The 26,867-nt window shown below is 46.6% G+C and overlaps 1 protein-coding gene across 2 annotated transcripts in view; it reads left to right on the forward strand.

The window, feature by feature from the left end:
* Window positions 1–26,867, forward strand: part of GNPAT (glyceronephosphate O-acyltransferase) — a 269,454-nt gene that overhangs the window by 194,222 nt on the left and 48,365 nt on the right. For both annotated transcript variants that reach the window (XM_029594197.1, XM_029594198.1), the window contains exon 13: window positions 3,045–3,144. In XM_029594197.1, coding sequence (XP_029450057.1) covers window positions 3,045–3,144 — 100 coding nt within the window. The remainder of the gene's footprint in view (window positions 1–3,044; window positions 3,145–26,867) is intronic.

A 26,867-nucleotide genomic window follows, 5' to 3' on the forward strand; every position in this document is an offset into this window, starting at 1 on the left:
ATTTTTGGTCAAAGTGCAAACATCTTCGTGCCATGGACATGCTGGAATGTTGAAATAATTATATTCACAATATATAAATCCTGAATGTGTATATGGTGGGTAAAAAATCTATGATGTTTCTCTATGTGACCTCATATGCCGTGCCTTAGGGGAAACAGGCTACGGGGGCTACAGGCTCAATGAAGAGCTTTCAGCAGTAGGAATCTTTTCTAATCATTGGTCACATTAGAGATAATTTATGAGATGCCCCTTACCTAGGCTATCCTATAGTCCACTTATCTTTTGTTGTGAGCTTTCCAGTGCAATTTTTGCTGGCAAAGTTCTGAGAAAAGTCCGTGTACCAATTGGAGATCCAGCCAGGTGAAAATGTCCGACGCTGTCCGACACTCGGTGTTTCGGAGAAACCTCCTTCTTCAGGGGGTCGGATGAAATTCTTGCCTGTACAAGGACTGTAAGTTGAAGAAGATAAGTGTGCAAAGTTACCCACATATATTTACTAAAGAATGGCACCAGTATTGGAGAGAAAATTACATTTTGTATGGTGCTCCTATTTCACTGTGACAACATTTGCGAATTGCGCTGTAAGAAATGAAAAATAAGAAGAGAACCAAATCCGTCAGCATGAATTTGCTGTTAAATGCCCAACTTGTTTTAATACTTACTTGCGCGCTGTTAAACAAGCAGTCTGCAACCCCGCTCTGAACAGTCTATCAGCGACTGCGTTCCGATCAGGTCGCTGACATTTAAACCAGAATCGCCCACCAAAAGCTTGTGTTAATTGATGGGGCAAGTCCATGTATGGTTATCTGCGTCATCAAGACGCCATCTTAATGAGACAAGTCCATATCAGGTTATCTACGTCATCAAGACACCATTTTAATGGGCTGGGAGAAGTCCAAATATGGGTACATGTGTCATCAGATGCCATCTTGTTTTATTGAGGCACTACTTTTGACATTTCTGAATGGTTAAAACACCGGCATTCACGGCTCAGGTGCCATTTTTATTAAAGCGCTTTGATAGTGAAATTGATGCTGGCCCCAAATCATGTGTTACAAGGGGCATCACATGCTTGGAGAAAGAGATAAAACATTGTGCAAATGAATTAAATTAAGGAAAACCACTCTACTTTCTCATTTAAGCCTTTTGGTTCTACAGATTGAAGGCGATGAATCCATTGATTTTCTTTGTAGTTCAGTGTGGTTATTCTATCTCGCCCCTCCAAGATGGGATCACTTGTTCCACAATAACCCATTTGAATTGTTCGAATGTGTGCTGATGGGTGACACAATGTTGAACAATAGGGGCTTTTAGATCCAAATTTTTAACCCTACTTCTATGTTCAACGAGACGGGTGCGGATTTTACGTTAGTGCGGCCAACATATACTTTGGGGCATGGGCATATGAGAGCATATACTACAAACTCCGAATTACAGTTTACAGCATGTTTGTGGATGATTTTGACTCGATTGTTAGGCTCGTGCCATTCTGTCCCAATGATGGTTTGAGCACAAAAACTGCAACTACCACATGTGGTTTGTCCCAAAAGGTCCGGAGGGGGGATGACAGGTTGTGCAGCTCGTACCACATGTTGCTTGATATTCATGCCTCGGCTGTAAACAAACATGGGCAGTGTGTGAAAGATAGAGTGCGGACTTAAGACATGCCAATTCCGACGAATGGATTGTTTAATGAAATACGTGAGGTCCGAATGCTCCAATATACATATTAAATTTGGTGTTTGTTTCCTATTTCTATATAAGGGGCATCTCATAAATTATCTCTAATGTGACCAATGATTAGAAAAGATCCCTGCTGCTGAAAGCTCTTCATTGAGCCTGTAGCCCCCGTAGCCTGTTTCCCCTAAGGCATGGCATATGAGGTAACATAGAGAAACATCATAGATTTTTTTACCCACTATATACACATTCAGGATTTATATATTGTGTATGTTCAACATTATCCTGATTATTACGGATTCTTTTTCATTGAAATAATTATATTCAGCAGAAAAACGTGAACCGCCATCAGATTGATGGATAAATATAAAACAAAATTATGTGTAAATGGAGTATTAATTAATTTTACTTGAAGGAATCTTAGCATGTAAAGAAGACAGAATTATTCAAAACGTGCATAATACTATTTAAATGAGTCTAATAAGTCATTTTCTATCATCTGTAATGAAGTGTAATCTTATTGCAGTATAAAATTACAACAGTTCTGGATTCTTAGCAGTTTATAATACCCTTTTTAAAAAATGAATCCAATTAAATTATTGAAAGATAATCAGAAGGGGAAAAGGGAAACCTGTACAGTATATTTGCATAATTGCTGTTTTGGACCAATACAAATGTTCTCAACTTTCAGAGAATCCAGGGTTATGGTAAGAAAATATCTGTTTATGCTCTGCCAAAAGAGAGACTTCCAGAGTAAAGGGACCTCTGCAGTGAAAGATCTGCAGTCTGCCCACAGCAAACATAACTGATGCATGCACTGTATGCAGTCTTCTCAATCTCCTTAAGAGTCGTGGTGGGAGCTTGGGTGTTATGAAGTCCCTTAAATCTTGCTGCATTATTATAATATAAGGCTTTTTCTGTGATGCATAAGTCAATAGATGAAAATTGCAGCATGCCTGCAAATCAGAGGATACAGCAGCACGATGCTTTTTTGAAAGCAGATATGACTAATTACTGCTGTTCTTTTTGCAGTGTCATCTAAGAAAGTCAAGGTACAGTATTCTTCAGTAATCTAGCTTACAGGATACAAAGCAGCAAGGAGCTTTAGCCATGGGTCTTCAAGGGTCAAGTCAGAAATTAAATAGGATATGAGATATTGTAATACATGAGGGAAATGAACAGACTAAATGGCAGTCTTTATTTTATTTCTGCTGTCAATTTCTATATTTTTATGTTGCTCTATATTTTAGGTTACAGTAAAACAGAGAACAGAACAGTGCCCAGATTTTCTGCAAATTATAACTCTTGGTTATCGCCAGGGCAAAGAGGGGAGTATAAACTTTTTTGTTTCTTTTGATTTATAGATAATCTGCAATTACCTCTCAAATGACACAAGCCAGTCCTTTACAGAGAAACAGTTCTTATCTGGAGTCCAAAATTTTGTTTCCCAGCTTCTTGTATCAGGTAAGTCTTTTTAAATACTGGAGTAGACTAGTGGTTAGAGCAGTGGACTACGAACCAGGAAAACCAGGGTTCAAATTCCACTGCCACTCCTTGTGACCTTGGGCAAGTCACTTTACCCTCCTTTGCCTCAGGTAAAACTTAGGCCTAGAATTGTCAAAATGTTATAAATAAAGTGGAAATATGTTAGTGTCCACAATAAAAAAAAAAAAAAAGGCTGTGGATAGGAAACTTTCTGATATATCGCATCGCTTAGGTAAGTTGCACAACTTGCAATAATTTATCGCGTCACGCGACACAGTGTTGCGTTGTAAAGACACATTAGCATGTTGCACATCATTTTATGTCTGGCGTGTTATTTTCTTTGTTTATATATACTGGCTTCCTGCAGCTGCCTCTTAAGGGTGTGTCAGGAATGGGAGAGAGAGGAGAGGAGGTGAGTTCTTGGAGTTTGGTGGTTGGGGTTCATAGAGATTTTGTGAGTGAGTTGCCCTGTTTTGTGTTCTCGTCTGTTTACTTTTATCCTTTGTCTCTTTTCTTTCTGTATGTGTTGAAGTTTTTGTGTTTGTCAAGTTTGTCTGTCTTTGTATGGTAGTAAAGGAGTGGTGGAGAGGATAGAGCATGGAAGGTGGGAGAGAGGAGAGTTCCCTGTACGTACCCAGATCAGTCCAGACCGTGGGTTGAGCCTCCTTTCCAGCAGGTGGAGACAGACCAAAACTGAAAGGGTATCCTATATGAGGACAGAGCCTACCCTGCAGCCCTTCAGTATTTGTCTGTCTCCAGCTGGTGGATCAGCTCACCCTTCGGTCTCCTGATTAGGCTAGTCAGCCTTCTTTTTCTTCCTTTCTTCGTGGATCAAGCAAGTATTTCTTTCATAGGAATCTTGATTGGATTTCTTTCTTAAAAAAAAAAAAAAAAAAAAAAGGGAGTTTAATTTTTAGGCTTGCAGGAGATGGTCCCGTCTCCTGGCTCTTGCCGGACTCAGGGGGGCTTCGCCCCTTGTGCGGAGCATAGCCTGAGTCCGTAATTGCTTCCAGGTGTGGGGACCAAGGCTGGTGGTCCAGTCTTTCGTCTCCCCTCCTCTGGCTGCCCAGGGAGCATAGTGCTCCATTTTTGTGCTCAGTCTGAGTTGGAAAAAAAAAAAGTAATACTAAATTTATTTTTGTCCTTACTGGGGTCTTGAACCGGCAGCCAGACAGGCAGGAGCGAGCAGGCTTCACTCCCCTGCCTCCGCTCCTGCCGGCGGGCTGCCAATCAAAGCTATTTTTAGCTTTTTTTCTTCAGCACACGACTCCACTGAGGATGGCAGCAGCCAGCAGCCTGCCTTGTCTGTGGGCAGCCCTCGTCGTGCGAGGGGCTTTGTTCAGCCTGCCTGCCTGGTGAGGAAGGCCCCTCCTCAGCAGGGCAGGCAAATCCAGCCCGGGGTCGGATTACCCAGTGCATGGCCAAGGCCGTTCCCGGGTCGGCAAAGCCCGGGAATGGCAGTCATCTTGGCTTTTTCTACAGCTCCCGATTCGGAGCTGGCTGGGGAGCCAGTTTTTTGTGATTTTTTTCCCCCCCGATTTGAGTCCCGAGGCCCCCCAGGATGTGGTCCCTGACCCCCCACTCATGCCCCCCCCCGGAAATCTAAACCTCGTTTTTCATCAGAATTTGTCCTCCTCATGCATACATCTTATTTAGCTAGCTTGTAGGAGGAGGAGGAGGGCTCCCCCCCTGCCCCCCCCCCCCCCCCCCGGCGAAAATTCCACGCCCCGTGCCGCTACCTCTTTGTCCTGCCGTGGAACCTCAGGGGTCCGTTCGGGTACGGGTGGTCCTGGGGGTGGCCCCCATCCCTGACCCCGGTGGCCCCAGTTATTCCGGATCCCGATCCCACTTCAGATTTAGCAAGCGCACTCCCATCCCTGGAGGGGGACGATCCTAGAGTTCTCCACATGTTTAAGCGTGAGGATTTGGAGCCCCTCATCCCTTTTGTCCTCCAGGGGCTGGATGGGCCCCCTGCGGATACCCTTATGGCCTCCTTGCCCAAAAATATGGACCCAGTCCTGGCGGGACTCAGCGCTCCGGCAAGTGCTTTTCCTTTTCATCCTATGCACAAGTTGCTCTTGCGTGAATGGGAGGCTCCCGAAGCGGGACTCCTGGTAAGCTCTACCCCCTCCCGGAGGAATGTTTAGATATGTTGAAGATCCCCACCGTGGACTCCTCGGTCACCAAGCACACCACTATCCCTGTGATGGGATCGACAGCTCTGAAGGACGGACAGGACCGCAAGCTCGAGGCCCATATGAAACGTATTTTTGAAGTCCTGGCTCTGGGGGTCCAAGCAACTATCTGAAGCAGTCTCATGCAGCGGGCAGGTCTCAGATGGGTTCAACAATTACTCGGCACCCAGGACCTCCCGTCTGCAGAGGCGGAGCAGGCTGAATGTCTGGAAGCCGTCATCGCATATGGGGCTGATGCGCTCTACAACCTCCTCCACGTCCAGGCGAAGGCGATGGCCTCAGCGATTTCCGCTAGACGACTCCTCTGGCTGTGAAATTGGTCGGCTGACCCGTCCTCCAAGCCATGGCTGGGCACGTTAACCTTCAAAGGTAAGTTGCTCTTTGGAGAGGACCTTGAGAAGCTTATTGATTCCTTGGGGGAAAATAAGGTTCATAAGCTTCCGGAGGACCGTCCGAAACAATCACGCTCCTTTACACCCTCCCGCCCTCGTTTCCGGGGACAGAGGAGGTATACGCCCCGCGGACGAGGTGGCTCCTCCAGGGGCTATTCTTCTCGGTCTCAATCTTGGTCGCAGCCCTTTCGTGGGCGTCGCTCCTTTCGTGAGGTCCAGTCCCAGCGCCCCACCCCGAAGCCTGCCACTCAGTGAAGTTCGGTCGACCCATTCCTCTGTCCCTTTTCTGGGCGGTCGCCTCTCACTGTTCTTCGAGGAATGGGTCAAAATCACGTCGGACCAGTGGGTCCTCGACATTGTCCGAGACGGTTACGCCTTCAAGCTTGTTCGCGACCTACCGGATCTCTTTGTATTCTCCCCCTGCGGTCGACGGAAGCGGTAAAGCAAACCCTCATCAGACTATTGAGTCTGTGCGCAGTTGTCCCGGTCCCGAAAGTGGAGCTCGGCGCAGGCCAGTATCCTATTTACTTTGTGGTTCCCAAGAAGGACTGGGCTTTTCGGACGATTTTAGTCCTCAAGAGGGTCAAACGGGCCCTCAAGATCCCACATTTTCGCATGGAAACCTTGCGAGCGATCATCACGGCGGTTCGCCCCAGAGAGTTCCTTGCCTCGCTCGACTTGACAGAGGCGTACTTCCATATTCTGATTCACCGCGATTACTAGAAGTATCTTTGCTTCCACATCCTCAACCGGGATTTCCAGTTTTGGGCGCTGATATGGATATTCATCTGCACCCTACTCAGGTGCTGCTCCTTCTTCCCAGCGAGGACTTGGCTAAACCAATGCAATCCTTCATATCCCAAGTATATATTGCGGCTCGCTGTGAACTGGCTAGAGTCTGCAAATTCGCTAACATACCATCTCTACCTGCTGTGATCCATAGACTTCATTCGTGCTATCGAATGGCCCACTTCACTGCTGTTCGACAGGATCAGATGCCTGCTTTCCGCCGTTCCTGGGAACCCTTTATTAAGTGGCTTACCGCTCTATCTACGACTGGGAGCAAATAGGATGCCTGTCATTCTCTATCACTAATCTTATACATATCTTATTGATCTTTTCATATTTGCATAGACATTGACATGGAGCAATAAACACCAAGAGCCAAATCTGCTACTTCATGATTGTCACCTGGTTCTGTCTTACTGTCATGCTGAACTGAACAATTTGCCTACTTTCAACCTAGTGGTCCTTATTCTTTATATATTTCATGTTGTAATTGTTCAGAGAAAAGATGGGAGGAGGAATTACAAGGGTTTTTTTTCTATGACAACTGTATTGACCTCAATGTTTCGTTGTATAGCACTGTTTTGTTATTTTGGTCAATAAAACTTTACATTAAAAAAAAAAAAAAAAAGATAACTCCTTCTGCTTTTTCAGTCTTAACTTTTGTATTACAGTTTACTGTAACTGACATATGTTGCTAACAAAAGATCACATTAGTTATTTTCCTTGTGAGATCTAGAGAGAAGGAACATTATAGGCAGAAACCACGGATTACAGCGAGGTCTCAAGGTGCGGTCTCACCATGGAGCGATTCAGAGGCATTATTACAGTTTCCATTTTATGTTGAATCAATTTTTATTAACTTTTCACAGAATACACTTAGATAACCGTCTGGGTGCGGGTGGGCTCTGCGTCCGCTCCCAGCATCACTGAAAACAACATATGCAATAATAGAGTAAACAGTACACCCTCCCCCCCACCTCCCCCAAGGCTCCCCCCACCCCCCCCAAGTTCCTCTGTTCGGCCCCGAAGAAATCTTGCAAGAAAAAGTCCAAGTAGTCTATAAACCCAATTCTGTCACAATGGCTACGATAAGCAAAGACTTTGAAGGTCCAGCCAGGAGGACGTCCCCTCTTCATGCAGTGAGGATTCTGCTTCTAGCGCGATGAGGAAGAGTGTGTAGGTAAGGTTCCCAAACCTCCAGAAACCGGGCCCGCTCCCGAGGTGATCCATGGGAAGAAAAAGATTCCATATGCATCATAGTATAGAGGAGATTTCTCCATACCCAAAAGGAGGGTGGATCCACCTCCCGCCATTGCAATAAGATAACCCTCTTCCCCACCACCCCGGCCTTTTGAATGAAGAGGCGAGTGCCCTGGTCTCGAATCCGCAGCGCCGGGAAATACCCAAAAAGCAGCCAAGTAGGGGCAATGGGAATGGAAACCCCCAAAAGCTCCGCTAAGAACTTGGCAATAAAAGTCCAAAACCCCCGGGCAGGACCAAAAGGTGTGGGTCAAGGTGCCAACACATCCCGGACAGCGAGGACAACAGGCTGTCCTGGCAATTCTTTGCTGAAATGCCCGCTGAGGGGAAACATAAGCCCTACTCAGGAACTTATACTGGATCTCTCTATAAGCGCTGTTGCCCGAGACCTTGGACACTCCCCTGAAGCAGACACTCAACATAAGATCAGTCACGCGAAACTCCCCATCGTTATTCCAGCGAGCCGCCAGAAGAACAAAAACCTCCCTATTATTAATCTTATTTAACTGTTTATAATAGTAAGATATAGAGGGTGCCCGAACATTGGATAATTGCAACAACTCCTCGAGTGTCAGGAACACACCAAGCCTCAGGAAGGCCGGAGCCAGCGATTTCAGATAATGAGCAATTTGCAAGTACGAGAATATATCTTTCCTGTCTACACCATATCGGTCCCTGAGCTCAGGCCAAGTAAATTGTCGCCCCTCCATATGATAAAAATGACCCAAGTATGTGAGACCTTTGGCTTGCCACTTTTGAAAGACCCTGGACTGTGTTCCAGGAGTAAAATCAGGATTCCCCCCCACTGGCAAGAGATACGCGCAAATACGCGGCAAATGCAACCACTTAGTGAGTGCCACCCACGCACCCCTAATCGGACTCAAATTTACTGAGTTCGCGAGGGTTGAGGACAATTGAGTAGGTTCCGCCTGCATGGCATAAGTGAGAGCTACCGGGGCTGTCAGCTCCCTATCCGCCTCCAGGGCGGTGAAGGAGGTCTCTTCTAGAATCCAGTCTCGAATAATGCGCATATTACAAGCTAGGTTATAGAGAGATAGATTTGGTACGCCCAAGCCGCCCCCGCCCCATGGCCGTTGCAGCCATACTAATGGTAAACGAGCCCTCCGCCCCCTCCAAAGAAAGTTCCGAAGGGCACGGTCCAGGGAGATCCTATCCGAACGCTTAAGTTGAAGGGGTAGAGTCTGCAGAATATAAAGCCACTTCGGGAGCACCACCATTTTATAGAGGTGCACTCGGCCACTAAGAGAAAGAGGTAGAGGGCCCCAACGATGTAACAACTCCTGTGTGTATTGGAGGAGCGCGGGGATATTTGCTGCGTACACCTGATCTGGAGGTACCATGATATTGAGTCCCAAATAACGGATACCATGTGGAGCCCAATGCAATGGAAAGTCACCCGACCATGTCCCTCGCAACGCATCAGGGAATGCCAGCGCCATAGACTTCTCCCTGTTCAAGCGGAACCCCGAGAAGCCCCCGAAAGCTCCCATCCTGTCCAACAAAATCGGTAAAGATGTCTGTGGACTTGTTAAAAACACCAGGAGATCGTCTGCGAAGGCCACGCTTCTAAAGATTGTATCATGGAAACGAATCCCGCGGATACCAGGCGTGTGTTGTATAGACAAAAGGAGAGGTTCCAGCTGTAACACAAAGAGCAAGGGAGAAAGAGGACAACCCTGACGGGTACCCCGGGTAATTTCGAACGGGACGGAGTACTCCCCATTAACCACAATCGACGCCTGAGGATCTGTATAAAGAAGCCGTATTGCCTGTAAGAAAGAGCCGTCGATCCCCATTTTCTGTAATATATAAAAAAGGTAAGACCACTCCACTCGATCGAACGCTTTTTCCGCGTCAAAGCTAATCGTAAGAGATGGAGTATTGGTCGAATGGCAAATGTCTAAAGCAGTAAGAATTTTTCGTACATTCGTTAACCCATATCTTCGCCGCACAAAACCAACCTGATGGGGTCCCACCAAAGTGGGGAGCACACACGCCAACCGATCTGCTAGTATTTTCGCCAAGAGCTTCTGATCATAGTTTATCAAAGAAATAGGGCGATACGATTCCACCCTCTGTGGATCCTTTCCCGGCTTAGCGATTAGGGTAATATGCGCATTATTCATCTGAGGCGGGTATCTCCCTTTGTCAATTAAATCGGAAAAAAGGGCCCCTAGCGGGACACTGATCTGATCAATCAGACATCTATAGAACTCAGCCGTGTACCCATCCGGGCCAGGCGCCTTCAACCGTTTAGAATGAAGAATTACCCCTTTAATTTCTAGCTCGGTGATCGGAGCATTAAGCAGGCATTGCTGCGCGGGAGTTAGCGCAGGTATGGGCAGTGAGTCACAGAATTGACTACAGTTCTCCGCCGACCATTCACCCGCACTGTACAATTCCCCAAAATACCGCCCAAAGAGATGCAATATGGTCTGATTACTGGTTTCAATCCGGCCAGATTCATTTTTTAGGCCCGCCACATGTCGGGTACCCCTGGCAGAGCGGATCAGGTGAGACATCATTTTCCCAGCTTTATTGCCATGTCGATATAACTGATATTGATGATATAGGACACTTTTTTTTGCACGGGAGTGCAGGACTGTATTCAAAGTGCATTGTATAGAATGATACTGATCCCGGAGGGGAGCCATGTTACTACGTAGAAGCTGACGTTTCACCCTCCGTAGTTGGTTGTTAAGTTGTATAATTTGAGCATTGATCGACTTCTTACGATGGGCCACGTAGGAAATGATGTCTCCCCGTATCACCGCCTTTGCCGTGTACCAAAACAAAGATGGGTTATCTATATGTGCCTTATTCAGGGTAGCATAGTCCAACCATCGTTCCAGCAAGTATTTCTGGAAAGCTGGATCGTCGGCCAGGTAGTACGGATAGCGCCATGTCCTAGTGCTAGTACCAGAGGGCGCAAGCTGCAGATCTACCCAGACTGGAGCGTGATCTGAAATGAGGATAGTTTCTATTCCCGCCTCAGCCACTAGAGGGAAGGCATGACCACTGATCATAAGATAATCAATACGGGCATAAGTGGCATGAGCCCTAGATAAGTGTGTAAATTCTTTGACCTCGGGATTCAATTGCCTCCAGGCATCTACCAAGTGGAGGGTAGTTTCTAGCAGTCCAGGGCCTTTCCCCATACCATACTCACGACGTCCCGTTTGGGAGGTATCTACCTTGGGGTCTCTAATTGTATTGAAATCACCCCCAACAATGAGAGTGTCTGCCAAATATGGCAACAGACACTCATAGAGCTTCTGGAAGAATTGGGCGTTGTACGTATTAGGGGCATAGAGATTACAAAATACAATCTGTCGGTGAAAAAGTTCAGCCACTACTATAAGATATCGGCCCTCTGAGTCTTTAATTTCCTTGTGGATGGTGATCGGCAGACTTTTATGAAACAAAATCGCCACCCCAGCTGATCTGGAGGTCGCCGATGCATAGGCCACCTGTCCCACCCAGCAGCGACGTAGTTTAAGGTGTTCCGCATCATTAAGGTGGGTTTCTTGAAGAAAGCCAACCATCGCCTCCTTCCTCTTCAAATGTGTCAAGATCTTGGTGCGTTTAATGGGGGAATGTATCCCCCCGACATTCCAGGAGATTACTCGGGTATGATTACTAGAGATACATGTAGAAATAAAGCATATAATGCAGATGTAATACCGTTGAACATATCCGAACTCCCCCAGCTGGAGTCCAGACATGTAGCACGTGGCCACGGGACAAAGCATCAAAAAAACCTGACCTTTGGCCTACCCTGGACCAATGAGGGGTCCTAACAGAGGAGTGTCCCCTCCCTCCCTCCCTCCCTATCAACCCCATCCCCACCCTATCCCCCCCACCCCGTCCCCTATCCCAACCCGTCCCAAATGAGAACACAACAACCATAGCGGAAATCCCACAGGGTGTTGTGTTTAGAGATCACGTAGCCCCCCCCTTTCACCGGCGTGTAGATACCTCGCACCCCTCCTCCCCCCTCCTCCCTCACCCCCCCCAGCCAATAATTCCACAAAGCGAGTTAATGGCGTTCTATTAAACCCGGACATAACAAGTCCAACTCCTATAAGACAATGATGCCCTCAAACAATCGGCATATAAGCATCCCAGCTCCAACAGCCCGCATAGAGGACAGAGAGATAGGACGAAGAAAAAGGGAAGAACATAAAAAAGAGGTAGAAAGCGGAAGAAAACAAAATAACAACCAAGAGTCCATTCAACAAACAAAAAAACCCCATCAAAATCAAGGGATAGCTGCCATTCTTGACAGAATATTTGCCCGACTGTCCGACATCCAGTGTAGGCCAAACACCGGACAGACAGATGCGCAGCAGTCAGGGGGCTGTAGTCCATATCGTTGGTTAAAAAAAAGAAAGACAAAAAAAAAAAAAAAAAAAACATGAAGCGCCCATCCAGCCGTGGTCAATACAAAGTCCGCATGATAAAAAAGAAGAAAGATGCTGGCTCGGGGCTGTAAAAAATTAAAAAAAAGGAGAAAAAAAGAGGAAAAAGAAAAAAAGAAAAAACGAAGAAAAAAATAAAGAAAAATACTGAAATGCGACGTAATGCGTTGTGGCCTACTGCAAAGCATGGCTCGCCGTCTCTCCATTATTCGGCTCCACCTCACGGATTTACGAAGGCACAACGTTGCTCTCCCTGCGCTCGTCCACGAAGGCCTGTGCCTGTGCAGGCGTCTCAAACCACCGGGGCCCATCCGCTGTGGTCACGCGCAATCGGGCAGGGTAGATGATAGTCGCCCGGAGGCCCATATTGATCAGGTTGGAGCAGTGGGGGGCCATAGCTCGTCGTTGTAGGGAAACCCCAGCCGAAAAGTCCTGGAATAATAAGATTTTCTGGCCCTCCAGCTGAAGGCTACGGCCTCCTCGGATCGCACGCAGAATGTCAATTTTGTGGGCGTAATTCAAAAGTTTAATGATTACAGGCCGCGGCCGCGTGGCCTCCCGCTGTCGTTGGCCTAAGCGATGTGCGCGCTCCACACGCAGCGGTCCATTCTTCGGGGGAAGAGACAGCTGTTCCGTTAACCATTTTTCTACGTATGAGGGTAAGTCGAAATCAGTGATCGACTCCGGCAACCCGATCAGCCGGAGATTCGAGCGGCGCGACCTATTTTCAAGGTCCTCAAGTTTTTGGGCCTGCTGCGAGAGAGAAGTCTTAAGAGCGGCGATATCGTTGCGTGCGGTTACCAGGTCATCATGCGTCTCCGACACCCGCGATTCTAGTTCGACCATACGAGGTTCGAAGCCCTGCAGAGATTGCTTAAGATCAGCAATTTGCTCGGCTATCGCCTTGAGTTCGGGGCCAATCGCGGCCGTCATCGCCGTCTTTATATGTTCTAAGTCGATACCTGGCATCGGCTGGCCTTGCGGCGTGCGATCCGGCGAAGATGGCGGGTCCGGCCCTTTAGGCCTCTCGCGTTCTTTATCCTTTCGGATCGTTCGAGTCGCCATGAATTACCGCCCAAAAGACTCCGACAATAAGGTATGAGAGCAGTGAGTAATTTTAGAGAACGCCGACAATTGTGAGGCTGGGGATGGGCTCGGATCGGGAGACGGGACTCGGAGCTAAAGGTTCCACATCCGCCTTCCCCGCTGGGTCACGTGATCTTCTTTGAGTTTCCATTTTATTAACCATTCCCTTCCTAATAATTCCTAACATTATGTTTGTTTTTTTGATTGCCACAGCGCACTGAGCCGACAATTTCTATGTATTATCCATTATGATGCCTAGATCTTTTTCCTGTGTGGTAGCTCCTAATATGGAACCTACAGCATGGGTTATTTTTCCCTATGTGCATCACCTTGCACATGTCCACATTAAATTTCATCTGCAATTTGGATGCCCAATCTTCCAGTCTCACAAGGTCATCCTGCAATTTTACAATCCGCTTGAGATTCAACTACTCTGAATTATTTTGCATTATCTGCAAATTTGTAACCTTCAGTCATCATACCCCTTTCCAAATCATTTATAAATGTATAAAAAATCACTGGTCCAAGTACTGATACCTGAGGCACTCCACTTTTTACCTTTTTCCACTGTAAAAACAGACCCTTTAATCCTACTCTGTTTCTTTTCTTTTAACCAACTTGCAAGCCACAAAAAGACATAGCCTCCTATCCCATGATTTTTTAGTTTTCTTAGAAGCCTCTTGTGAGGGACTTTGTCAAACACTTTCTGAAAATCCTAATATACCACAGTTACCGGTTCATCTTTGTCGACATGTTTATTCACTCCTTCAAAAAAAATGTAGGCGATTTGTGAGGCAAGACTTCTCTTGGATAAATCCATGCTGACTGCATCCCATTAAACTATGTTTATCTAAATATTTTGTGATGTTATTCTTTAACAGTTTCCACAATTTTTCCCGGCACTGAAGTCAGGCTCAGCTGTTTTTTAACCAGTTTGTAATCCACGAAAGGACAAAGCCTCCTATCCCATGACTTTTTAGTTTCCTTAGAAGCCTTTCATTAGGTATTTTGTTAGACGCCTTCTGAAAATCCAAATACACTACATCTACCGTTCATCTTTATCCACATGTTTATTAATGCCTTGAAAAAAAGGAAGCAGGTTTGTGAGGCATGACATCTCTTGGGTAAATCCATTCTGACTGTGTTCTATTTAACCATATCTTTCTATATATCCATGATTTTGATCTTTAGAATAGTTTCCACTATTTTTCCTGGCACTGAAGTCAGGCTCACCGGTCTATAGTTTCCCAGGTTACCTCTGGAGCCCTTTTTAAATATTGGCGTTACATTGGCTACTCTCAAGTCATCAGAAAGAATGGATGATTTTAATGATAGGTTGCAAATTTTTACTAATAAATCTGAAATTTCATTTTTGGGTTTCTTCAGAACCCTGGGGTGCATACCATCTGGTCCAGCTGATTGACAAACTAAAGAGTAGCAAATCTGGCCTACTACATCTTCCTGGTTCACCATGATTTGTTCATTTTATATGACTCATCACCCTTGAAAACCATCTCTGGAACCAGTATCTCCCCAAATCCTCATAAGTAAACACAGAAGCAAAGAATTCATTTAGTCTTTCCGCGATGGCCTTATCTTCCCTAAGTGCTCCTTTAAACCCCTCTGTCATCTTAACGGTCCAACCAACTCCCTCGCAGCTTTCCTGCTTCCGATATTTAAAACAAAAAAGTTTTATTAACTCTACGGCCAACTTCATTTCAAATTCTGTCTGTCTTATCAATGTTTTACATTTAACGGACAATGTTTATGCTTTTTCCTATTTTCTTCAGATGGATCCTTCTTCCAATTTTTGAAGGATATTTTTTGGCTAAAATAGCCTCTTTCACCTCACCTTTTAACCATGCCGGTAATCGTTTTGCCTTCCTTTCACCTTTCTTAATGCGTGGAATACTTCAGGACTATGCTTCTAAAATGGTATTTTTAAACCATGTCCACGCCTGTTGTACACTTTTAACATTTGCAGCTGCATCTTTCAGTTTTTTCCTAACTATTTTCCTCATTTTATCAAAGTTTCCTTTTGAAAATGTAGTGTTAGATCTGTAGATTTACATATCATCCCCCTTCCAGTCATCATTTCAAATTTATAAGAACATAAGGCTTGCCAAACTGGGTCAGACCATCAAGCTCAGTATCCTGTTTCCAACAGTGGCAAAGCCAGGTCACACGTACCTGGCAGGATCCCAAGGGGTAAATAGATCTCAAGCTGCTTATCCCAAGAATAAACAGTTGATTTCTGCAACTCTACCTTAATTATTAATGGACCTTTCCTCCAGGAACTTGTCTGAACCTTTTTTTAAGCACAGCTATACTAATAGGGGTAGATTTTATAAATCTACGGGCGCGTGTACTTTTGTTCGCACACCAGGCGCGAACAAAAGTACGCCGGATTTTATAAGATACATGCGTAGCCGCGCATATCTTATAAAATCCGGGGTCAGCGCGCGTAAGGGGGTGCACATTTGTGCAACTTGCGCGCGCCGAGCCTTGCGCACGCTGCCTGTTCCCTCCGAGGCCGCTCCGAAAACTTTCCTTCCACCCCCTCGCACCTTTCCCTCCCTTCCCCTACCTAACACCCCCCCCCCCCCCCCCCCGGCCCTATCTAAACCTTCCCCCTACCTTTGTTGGGAAAGTTACTCCTAATAGTTTTAAATGTTCGCACAGGACAAGCAGGATGGTAGTCCTCACATATGGGATGACATCATCAGGATGGAGCCCAATCACGGAAAACTTCTGTCAAAGTTTCCAGAACTTTGACTGGCCCCTACTGGGCATGCCCAGCATGGCACTAACCCTGCAGCCAGCAGGGGTCCCCCTTCAGTCTTATTTTTTCCGCGCAGCAGTAGCCTCGCAGTTTAGGAGCTCTGAAGTAATTCCTGACATGAATTTTCCTCACGGAATTATTTAAAGTCAAATTGCCCCACAGGGGTCCCTCCTCTAACTTTTCTTCGACCGCGGTACTCCCGTAAGTTCTTCTCCGTTTTTCCGTTGATTACCGTTGAGTTGGGCCCTTGCAGCCTACTGGCCGTCAACTGTACCGCGGCTCAATTTTTTTCAATGGCCATGGCGTCAGGGTTCCGTCGGTGCCCGGACTGTACTCACACCATGTCTATAACAGACCCCCATGGAGTCTGTGTAATGTGTTTAGGCCGTGAGCATGATGTCCTGACTTGCACCAAATGTGCCCTCATGACACCAAAAGGTCGCAAAGCCAGAGTGGAGAAGAAGATGGAACTCCTCTTCCATGCTCAGACCCCAACTCCGTCCATTGCATTGACGTCATCGTCAGCACCGTCGACTTCACGCCAGCATCGACCACCGACTGGTGACCAACCACCATCGACGTTTTCATGGCCATCGACACCCGCTACTCCCCCTCAGGATCGAGGGGATCGCAGGGAGAGGCATCTTCATCGACATCGCAAGACTCTGACCGTTGAGGGAGCGAAGTCATCAACCTCGCCACTGTCGAAGAAGCACCGCCCATTCCTGCGACCAGGTCATCGAGGCCAGCCTCACCCAATCGGGGTTTGGGAGCCGCGATTCCGCCTGTAAAAGTGGTCCCTCCGGCTGTGCCTCTGCCTCCCTCTTCTGTTCCGGAGCCAGGGCTGCTTGCTCCTGGTCTCCAAGAAGAACTGGACCTGCTGGTTCAGGAGGCCATCGACAAGGCGATGCAACGTCTCCAGGCTCCTCCAGCACAGATACCTGCACCGTTTGTGGAACCTGTCATCGACCCGATTCCGGCAGCTCTGGCACCGCTGCTGTCTAGGATGGAGGCGCTGATGGCTGCCTTTCTACCGATGGATCCCAGGTCTCCGATGGTTCCGATGCCCTCCCCGAGGATGGCTTCATCAGGAGGAGAAACACCGTTCCACATTCCTCTATCGTGAGTTTTCCCTCAGCTATCGATGCCAATACGTCCCTCGCCACCGATTCATCCATCGGTGCCATCAATGCCTGCACCGATGCCTTCCATGCCATCATCGGTGCCTCCGGCGATTCCTTCGATTTTTTCGGAGCCTCGCCCGGGGCCTTCAGGTATCCAACCCCCTTCTCGTCCTACAGGACAGTCTGCTGATCCTTATGATACTTGGGATGATGATACTTCAACAGACACCGATGACTTACCTTCACCACCTTCTCCTACTGAAAGTGGAAAGCATTCTCCTCCAGAGGACCTCTCATTCATAAATTTTGTGAAGGAAATGTCTGGGTTGGTTCCTTTTCAACTTCAGATGGAACAGGATGACAGGCACCAAATGATGGAGTTACTCCAATTTCTGGATGCTCCCCAGGTAATCACCTCCATTCCCATTCATCAAGTACTTCTTGATCTTCTCAAAAAGAACTGGGGAAATCCTGGGTCAATTGTTCCAGTTCACAGGAAGGCTGACACTACTTACTTAGTTCAGTCAGCCCCAGGTTTTCAAAAATCCCAGCTTGACCACCACTCAGTTGTGGTAGAGTCAGCTCAGAAAAAGGCGAAAAGGTCAAAATCTCACTCATCCACCCCACCTGCTAAGGAACAAAAGTTCCTAGACAACATTGGTCGACGAGTGTTCCAAGGAGCCATGCTCATCTCCAGAATTGCTGCCTACCAGCTTTATATGACCCAATATAATAGGGTCATCTTTAAACAGATACAGGATCTTTGAGTCCCTGCCTGAACAATTCCAAGACCAGCTACAAACCCTTGTTAACAAAGGTTTTGAGGCAGGAAAACATGAGATTCGAACATCTTATGACATATTCGACACCTCTACCAGAGTGTCTGCAGCTGCCATTTCAGCAAGATGGTGGGCCTGGCTTAAATCTTCTGACCTTCGCCCAGAAGTGCAAGACCGGTTGTCCAACCTGCCGTGTGTGAGAGATAATCTGTTCGGTGAACAGATTCAATGAATGGTGGCTGAATTAAAAGACCATCATGAGACCCTTAAACAGCTCTCTTCGATGCCTTCAGACTTCTCAAGACAACCCTTCAGGAAGGACTCTAAGAAGTCTTTCTACCGTCCAAGGAAGGCCTACCCACCACCAGCAAGATCCTGTACTACGAGACCTTATCAGAAACCTCAACCTCGCCAAGTCCGAAAGCAGAAACCACAAGCAGCTCCCCAGCCAGGACCTGCTTCAGGTTTTTGACTTCCGCTTGGGGAGCAGCAGCCAGATTCCTCTTCCAAACATACCAGTAGGAGGTCGATTGTGCCACTTTCTCAACATGTGGCAGTCAATCACAACCGACCAATGGGTATTAGTAATCATTGCTCAGGGTTACCATCTGAACTTTCTCGCCCTGCCACCGGACTCCCCACCTCTGCAGACGTGGAGAACGTCCGACCACTCCATTCTTCTGGAGCAAGAGGTCTCCCTCCTTCTCCAGTCAAGAACAATAGAACCCATTCCGTATTCACAGCGAGGCCTAGGGTTCTATTCCCGGTACTTTCTGATCCCCAAAAAATCGGGGAGTGTTCGTCCAATCCTGGACCTATGTGCTCTCAACAAGTACCTCCAGCGGGAAAAGTTCAAGATGGTTACCTTGGGATCGCTTTTACCTCTTCTACAAAGAGGAGACTGGCTCTGCTGTCTGGACCTCCAAGATGCATACACACACATTGCGATAACTCCAATTCATTGCAAATACCTGAGATTTTTAGTAGGCCCCAAGTACTATCAATACCAAGTTTTTCCGTTCGGCCTGGCATCTGCACCACAAGTCTTTATCAAATGTCTCGTAGTTGTCGCAGCTTTTCTCAGAAAAGGTGTTCACGTCTACCCCTATCTGGACGACTGGTTAATCAGGGCCCCAACCCAGCAAGCGGCTTGGTCGTCCCTCGATTTGACTCTACACACTCTCATTTTTCTAGAATTTCTCGTCAATTACGGAAAATCCTATTTAGTCCCATCTCAGACCTTGTCGTTCATTGGGGCAGACTTGGACACCTTGCAGGTAAAAGCTTTTCTACCTCGACAACTAGCGTTAACTCTCGTGTCTCTCGCTCACCAGTTACAGTCTCAAAATACTGCGACTGCACGCCAATTTCTCGTCCTCCTAGGTCACATGGCATCCTCAGTCCATGTCACACCGATGGCCCGCTTGGCCATGAGACTCATGCATTGGACTCTGAAGTCTCAATGGATTCAAGCTGTTCAGCCTCCACATCACAGACTCACTCTGCCTGTCTCTCGCTTGGTGGAGGAATCAGAGCAATCTCCTCCAGGGATTGCCCTTTCACGTGCCAGATACTCAAGTCATTCTCACCACCGACGCTTCCAACCTCAGGTGGGAAGCCCATATGAACGATCTGCAGACGCAAGGATTTTGGTCTCCAGAGGAAGCTAAACACCAAATAAATTTCCTGGAGCTTCGAGCAATGCGATATGCTCTCAGAGCTTTTCAGGATTGCCTTTCCAATCAAGTCATCCTGATTCAGACGGACAACCAGGTGGCCATGTGGTACATCAACAAGCAGGGAGGCACAGGCTCCTTCCTTCTGTGTCAGGAAGCTGCGCAGATTTGGGCGGAAGCTCTCTCCCTCTCGATGTACCTCAGGGCCAACTATCTTGCCGGGAGTGGACAATGTTCCAACAGACAAGCTGAGTCGTGTCTTCCAACCGCACGAGTGGTCTCTCAACCCCTCGGTAGCAAACTCCATCGTACGACAATGGGGTCTTCCTCAGACAGACCTCTTTGCGTCCCCTCAGAACCACAAAGTGGACCATTACTGCTCCCTCATTCACAGCAAAGGCTCTCAGCCCAGAGATGCATTCTCCCTCTTATGGGCAACTGGTCTGCTTTATGCATTCCCTCCACTTCCTCTTCTCTCGAAGACTCTCGTGAAGTTACGTCAGGACAAGGGAACCATGATCCTGATAGCACCTCACTGGCCACGCCAAGTGTGGTTTCCAATACTACAGGATCTCTCCATCCGCAGGCACATTCCCTTGGGACAGGACCCGCTTCTGATCACTCAAAACAACGGGAGCCTACGCCATCCCAATCTTCAGGCCTTGTCCCTGACGGCATGGATGTTGAAAGGTTAATCCTTCAACCACTTAACCTTTCAGACCCAGTTTCTCGTGTATTGATTGCTTCACGGAAGCCTTCCACGAGAAAATCTTACTCATGTAAATTGAAAAGGTTTACCTCATGGTGCACTTCTCCATCCCTTGATCCCTTTTCCTGTCCAATCCCACAGTTTTTTGACGATCTCTGGCATCTGTCAAAGTCAGGTCTCAAGACATCTTTCATCAGAATGCATGTCAGTGCGGTAGCCGCCTTCCATAAAGGGGTCGGGGATGTCCCTATCTCAGTACAACCCCTTGTAACACGCTTTCTGAAGGGCTTGCTCCACATCAAGCCACCTTTACGTACTCCAGCCCCTTCTTGGGACCTTAACCTGGTTCTTGGTCGGCTCATGAAACCACCATTCGAGCCTCTTCACTCCTGTGATCTAAAATATCTCACATGGAAAATGATTTTCCTTTTGGCTATCACCTCAGCTCGCAGGGTTAGTGAGTTACAGGCCCTAGTTACCCATCCGCCTTACACTAAACTCCTGCAGGACCGGGCGGTACTCCGCACTCACCCTAAATTTTTATCTAAAGTAGTTTTGGAGTTTCACATTAATCAATCCATCATACTACCTACCTTCTTTCCCAGGCCCCATTCTAATCCAGGGGAACAGGCTCTGCATACCCTTGACTGCAAACGGGCTCTAGCTTTTTATCTAGACCGTATAGTTGCCCACAGGACAAGCACTCAGTTATTCGTCTCTTTCCCCCCCAACAAATTAGGGCAACCTGTGGGTAAGCAGACTCTCTCCTCCTGGTTAGCGGACTGCAAATCTTTTTGCTATCAGCAAGCAGGCATTCCTTTTCAAGATCGTGTTAAAGCACACTCTGTGAGGGCCATGGCGACTTCAGTAGCACACCTTCAATCGGTGCTGCTTCCTGACATTTGCAGGGCTGCCACCTGGAGTTCCCTCCATACTTTCGCAGCCCACTATTGCTTGGACAAAGCCAGAAGACAATATTCCATCTTTGGCCAGTCTGTCCTGCGTAGCCTATTTCCAACATGACGTACCAACACCCTTCTGCCTGCCCGGTGGGGTTCAGGATGCCCTCTACCAAATTCCACCCCAATTGTTGTGCCTGTTGCACGTCTTTGGGTACATTTGGTGTATGTTTGGACATCCTCAGCTCAGTACTCACCCATATGTGAGGCCTACCATCCTGCTTGTTTTGTCAGAAAGCAAATGTTGCTTATCTGTAACAGGTGTTCTCACAGGACAGCAGGATGTTAGTCCTCACGAAACCCGCCCACCGCCCCGCGGTGTTGGGTTCGTAACATTTTGTTGTTTTATTTTTCAGCACTGCCTGTAGCTTTCAAATAAGACTGAAGGGGGACCCCTGCTGGCTGCAGGGTTAGTGCCATGCTCTTCAACGGCAGGGGGAATGAAGAAAAGAGGATCTATATACAGACAACCAAAAAGGACTGAATTACATAGTCTGGGAAAACAAATAAGCATGGGTGTAGCTTGCTTATTGCGGCAGTTACTACCCCTAACTAATTAAGCTAAATATTTCACATAGATGCAGTTCCAACACTGCTCTCTGCATTAATGGTGGGGGTGGAAGGGAAATAGAACCAAAAGTTTACTAAGAGCCAAGAGTAACAGATAATTATGAGAAAAAATGTGCATAGCTTGCTGGGCAGACTGGATGGGCCATTTGGTCTTCTTCTGCCGTCATTTCTATGTTTCTATATGTTTCATGCCCAGTAGGGGCCAGTCAAAGTTCTGGAAACTTTGACAGAAGTTTTCTGTGATTGGGTTCCATCCTGATGATGTCACCCCATATGTGAGGGCTAACATCCTGCTATCCTGTGAGAACACCTGTTACAGGTAAGCAACATTTGCTTATTACCCAGTAACTTCTTTGTGTTTCCCCTGGTCTTTGTACTTTTTGAAAGAGTAAACAACTGATTGTTTACTCGTTCTATTCCACTCATTATTTTATAGACCTCTGTTATATTTCCCCTCAGCTATATCTTCTCTGAGCTGAAAAGTCCTAACCTCTTTAGCCTTTCTTCATAGGGAATTGCTTCATCCCCTTTATCATCTTGATCACCCTTCTCTGTACCTTTTCTAATTCTGCTAAATCTTTCTTGAATATTATGTTCACTTCAGATCACCACATCTCAAGACGATGTCGCACCATGAAGCGATAGAGAAGCATCATGATATTCTCTATTTTATTCTTCACTCTTTTACTAATAATGCCTAGTATTCTATTTGCTTTCTTGGCTGTTGCTGCACACTAAGCAGAAGATTTCAATGTATTTTCAATGATGACACCCAGATCTTTTTCCTGAGTGGTGATTCCTAGGGCCAGATTTTCAAAGGGGTACGCGCGTAAGATTCGCGGGTACCCCCCGAAAACCTGCCCCAAGCTCCCCCTGCGCGCGCCAAGCCTATGTTGAATAGGCTCAGCGGCTCGCGCAAGCCCCGGGATGCGCATAAGTCCTGGTGCTTTCCTGGGGGGGGGGGCGTGTCACAGCAGCGCATCACCCGGGGCGGGGCCGCAGGCGTGGTTCTGGCCCGAGGGTGTTTTGGGGGCGTGGCCGAGGCCTCCAAACCGCTCCCGGGCTGGGGAATCACGTAAAAGAGTGAAGAATAAAGTTACGCCTCAGGCAGGCGTAACTTTTCGAAAAAGGTGGGGGGGGGGGGGGGTTAGATAAGGCTGGGGGTGGGTTAGGTAGGGGAGGGGAAGGTGCAGGAGGGTGGAAGGAAAGTTCCCTCCGAGGCAGGCTGCGCGGCTCGGTGCGTGCAGGCTGCCGATTTTGTGCGGCCTTGTGCGCGCCGACCCCGGATTTTAAAAGATATGAGGGGCTACGCGCATATCTATTAAAATCTGGCGTACTTTTGTTTGCGCGGGCGTAGCTTTATTAAATCTACCCCCTAATGTGCAACCTTGCATTTTATAGCTATAATTTGGATTACTCTTCCATAAGTGTATCACTTTGCACTTGCCTATAATACATTTCAATTGCCATTTGTATGCCCATGTGGGAACGAGCTCTGATTCCCACAGTCCTGGTGACAAACTAAACTGACTCCAGCCTTCTTAAAACAGTAACTTTATTATTAGAGATGTGAATCGTGAATTTTTTTTTCGTGCTTCCCGATTGAGTTTTTTTTTATCAGCTGCGCCCGAGCCGATAAACAAAAAACCCACCCCGACACTTCAAAACAGCTCCCTTAGCTTCCCCCACCCTCCCGACCCCTCCCCCCAAAACGTTTTAAATTACCTGGTGGTCCAGTGATGGTCCCGGGAGCGATCTCCCGCTCTCGGGCCGTCGGCTGCCACTAATAAAAATGGCGCCGAAGGCCCTTTGCCCTTACCATGTAACAGGGTATCCGTGCCATTGGCCGGCCCCTGTCACATGGTAGGAGCACTGGATGGCCCGTGCCATTTTTAAAGATGGCGCCGGCCGTCCAGTAGAACGGGTAGATGTAAATCGGTTATTTACACTTTCAGATAATAGAAGGACTAGGGGGCACAATTAAGCTCTGGAATTTGTTGTCAGAGGATGTGGTTAGTGCAGTTACTGTAGATTGGTTTAAAAAAGGTTTGGAAAAGTTCTTGGAGGAGAAGTCCATTAACTGCTATTAATCAAGATGAGTTAGGGAATGGTCTCTGCTACAACTGGCATCAGTAGCATGGGATCCTTCTTAGTGTTTGGGTATTTGCCAGGTTCTTGTAGCCTGGTTTGGCCACTGTTGGAAACAGGATGCTGGGCTTGATGGACCCTTGGTCTGATCCAGTATGGCAATTTCTTATGTTCTTATAGCTTGTTCTGTTTTGCACTGGTTCAGTTCTTTTCTTTCTCAAAGTACTCAGCGCAACAAGTTCAATTATTGTTCAAACTGGTCTGATATCATCACAGGAGTTCCTCAAGGCTTGGCTTTATCAGCAGTGCTAAGAAGATAAGAACATAAGAAAATGCCATACTGGGTCAGACCAAGGGTCCATCAAGCCCAGCATCCTGTTTCCAACAGTGGCCAATCCAGGCCATAAGAACCTGGCAAGTACCCAAAAACTAAGTCTATTCCATGTAACCATTGCTAATGGCAGTGGCTATTCTCTAAGTGAACTTAATAGCAGGTAATGGACTTCTCCTCCAAGAACTTATCCAATCCTTTTTTAAACACATCTATACTAACTGCACGAACCACATTCTCTGGCAACAAATTCCAGAGTTTAATTGTGCGTTGAGTAAAAAAGAACTTTCTCCGATTAGTTTTAAATGTGCCCCATGCTAACTTCATGGAGTGCCCCCTAGTCTTTCTACTATCCGAAAGAGTAAATAACAGATTCACATCTACCCGTTCTAGACCTCTCATGATTTTAAACACCTCTATCATATCCCCCCTCAGTCGTCTCTTCTCCAAGCTAAAAAGTCCTAACCTCTTTAGTCTTTCCTCATAGGGGAGTTGTTCCATTCCCCTTATCATTTTGGTAGCCCTTCTCTGTTCCTCCTCCATCGCAATTATATCTTTTTTGAGATGCGGCGACCAGAATTGTACACAGTATTCAAGGTGCGGTCTCACCATGGAGCGATACAGAGGCATTATGACATTTTCCGTTTTATTCATCATTCCTTTCCTAATAATTCCCAACATTCTGTTTGCTTTTTTGACTGCTGCAGCACACTGCACCGACGATTTCAATGTGTTATCCACTATGACACCTAGATCTCTTTCTTGGGTTGTAGCACCTAATATGGAACCCAACATTGTGTAATTATAGCATGGGTTATTTTTCCCTATATGCATCACCTTGCACTTATCCACATTAAATTTCATCTGCCATTTGGATGCCCAATTTTCCAGTCTCACAAGGTCTTCCTGCAATTTATCACAATCTGCTTGTGATTTAACTACTCTGAACAATTTTGTGCCATCTGCAAATTTGATTATCTCACTCGTCGTATTTCTTTCCAGATCATTTCAACCTTTTCAACCATTTCAACCTTTAGCTAGCTCTGCTGTGTAAAATTATTGCCAGCCTTTGCAATAGATAGAAACTCTACGCTGATGATATCCAGTTCTTTATTCATGTCCATCTTTCTTGGTTAGAAACAGTTGAACTTGTGCACATTTGTTTGTCAACCATTCAGAAATGGCTCTTTTACAATAAACTGGGGCTAAATATTTCCAAAACTCAATTTTTACTAATTCAGAGACCTCATTCTAAAGATCAACATTCAACCTTTACATAAGAGAATATGGGCTTTCCTTTAGACTCCAGTATAAAAAAATCTTGGTATACTTCTTGACTCCTCTTTAACAATTTATCCGTAAGTCAAAGCATTTATTAAATCGAGTTTCTAGAAGCTACAAGTACTAGGTGGCCTAAAACATCTGCTGGATAAGCCTGACTTCGTTCATTGTCCAGGCTTGTATTCTGTCCCTTGTTGATTACTGCAATTCCATCTACTTAGGTCTCCTGCAAAGAATTTAAAACTGTTGCAGTTACTCTTGAAATCAGTGGCTCGCTTAATAACTGGTAACAAGCACAAGGACCATATTACACCAGTTTTAATTGACCTTCACTATTTACCAGTTATCCAATGGATACAATATAAGATTGGCACTACAGTTTTCAGATTGATTTCTTCCATAGTCTCTCCTTGGTGCAATGCACAGCTTCATGTGTATTACCCTTCTCATCAGCTAAGGTCTTCCCAGAGAGGTCCCTCAATACAACAAGGGACTATTCCTTTTCAGTTGCAGCCCCTATTTTCTGGAACTCTTTGCCTGAGGCACTTCGCCTGTCAGACAGTTTAAAAACATTTAAGGCTTTGTTAAAGATACTTTAAGCAGATCTATTATTAATTTTGCCTTTCAAGTCAATGTTTAAGAGCAGAGTAACACACAGGCTTTGATACAGAGAGTTATATTTTGTCCACTTTTATGCTTGTTCGTTTGTTCATCACTTATAGTTACATTAAGCAATTCACAAATTAATAAAGATTAAAAAACCTTCCTGCCCAAAGTGAAAAAATTCTCCCAGGGCGTTTGTGCAGACCCTGCCCACTCCCCTCCTGCTGCCAGTCAAAGCAGCCGCACATGGAAAAAAAAAGACTTTTAATGTCTTACCCAACCCATCCCCTTTCCAAATAAATCATCCCCCAATTCAAACAACCCCAAACCCTTTCCATAGATGAAATCCCTGGTTTCTGGTGGTGTCCTCCCCCTCCACCCTAGCCACCCTCCTGGATCCCTCCATACCTTTCAAAGAAATCCCTGGTATCTAGATGAGCCCAGTCAACATGATTAAGCAAATGTGGTCGGTGCCATTTTGAAAGATGGCATTGGCCTGCCCAGAGCTGCCCCATTAAAAACCAGGGATCCCTCAAAAGATATAGGGGATGGGGTCTGGATGGTGGGCTAGAGTGGGGGAGTCCACTAGACCCCCAGGATTCTTTCTATGTAAGAGGGAGTCTGGGGAGGGTGGCT

The sequence above is a fragment of the Rhinatrema bivittatum genome, chromosome 3 (assembly GCF_901001135.1).
Source record: "Rhinatrema bivittatum chromosome 3, aRhiBiv1.1, whole genome shotgun sequence".
Classification (NCBI taxonomy): domain Eukaryota; kingdom Metazoa; phylum Chordata; class Amphibia; order Gymnophiona; family Rhinatrematidae; genus Rhinatrema; species Rhinatrema bivittatum.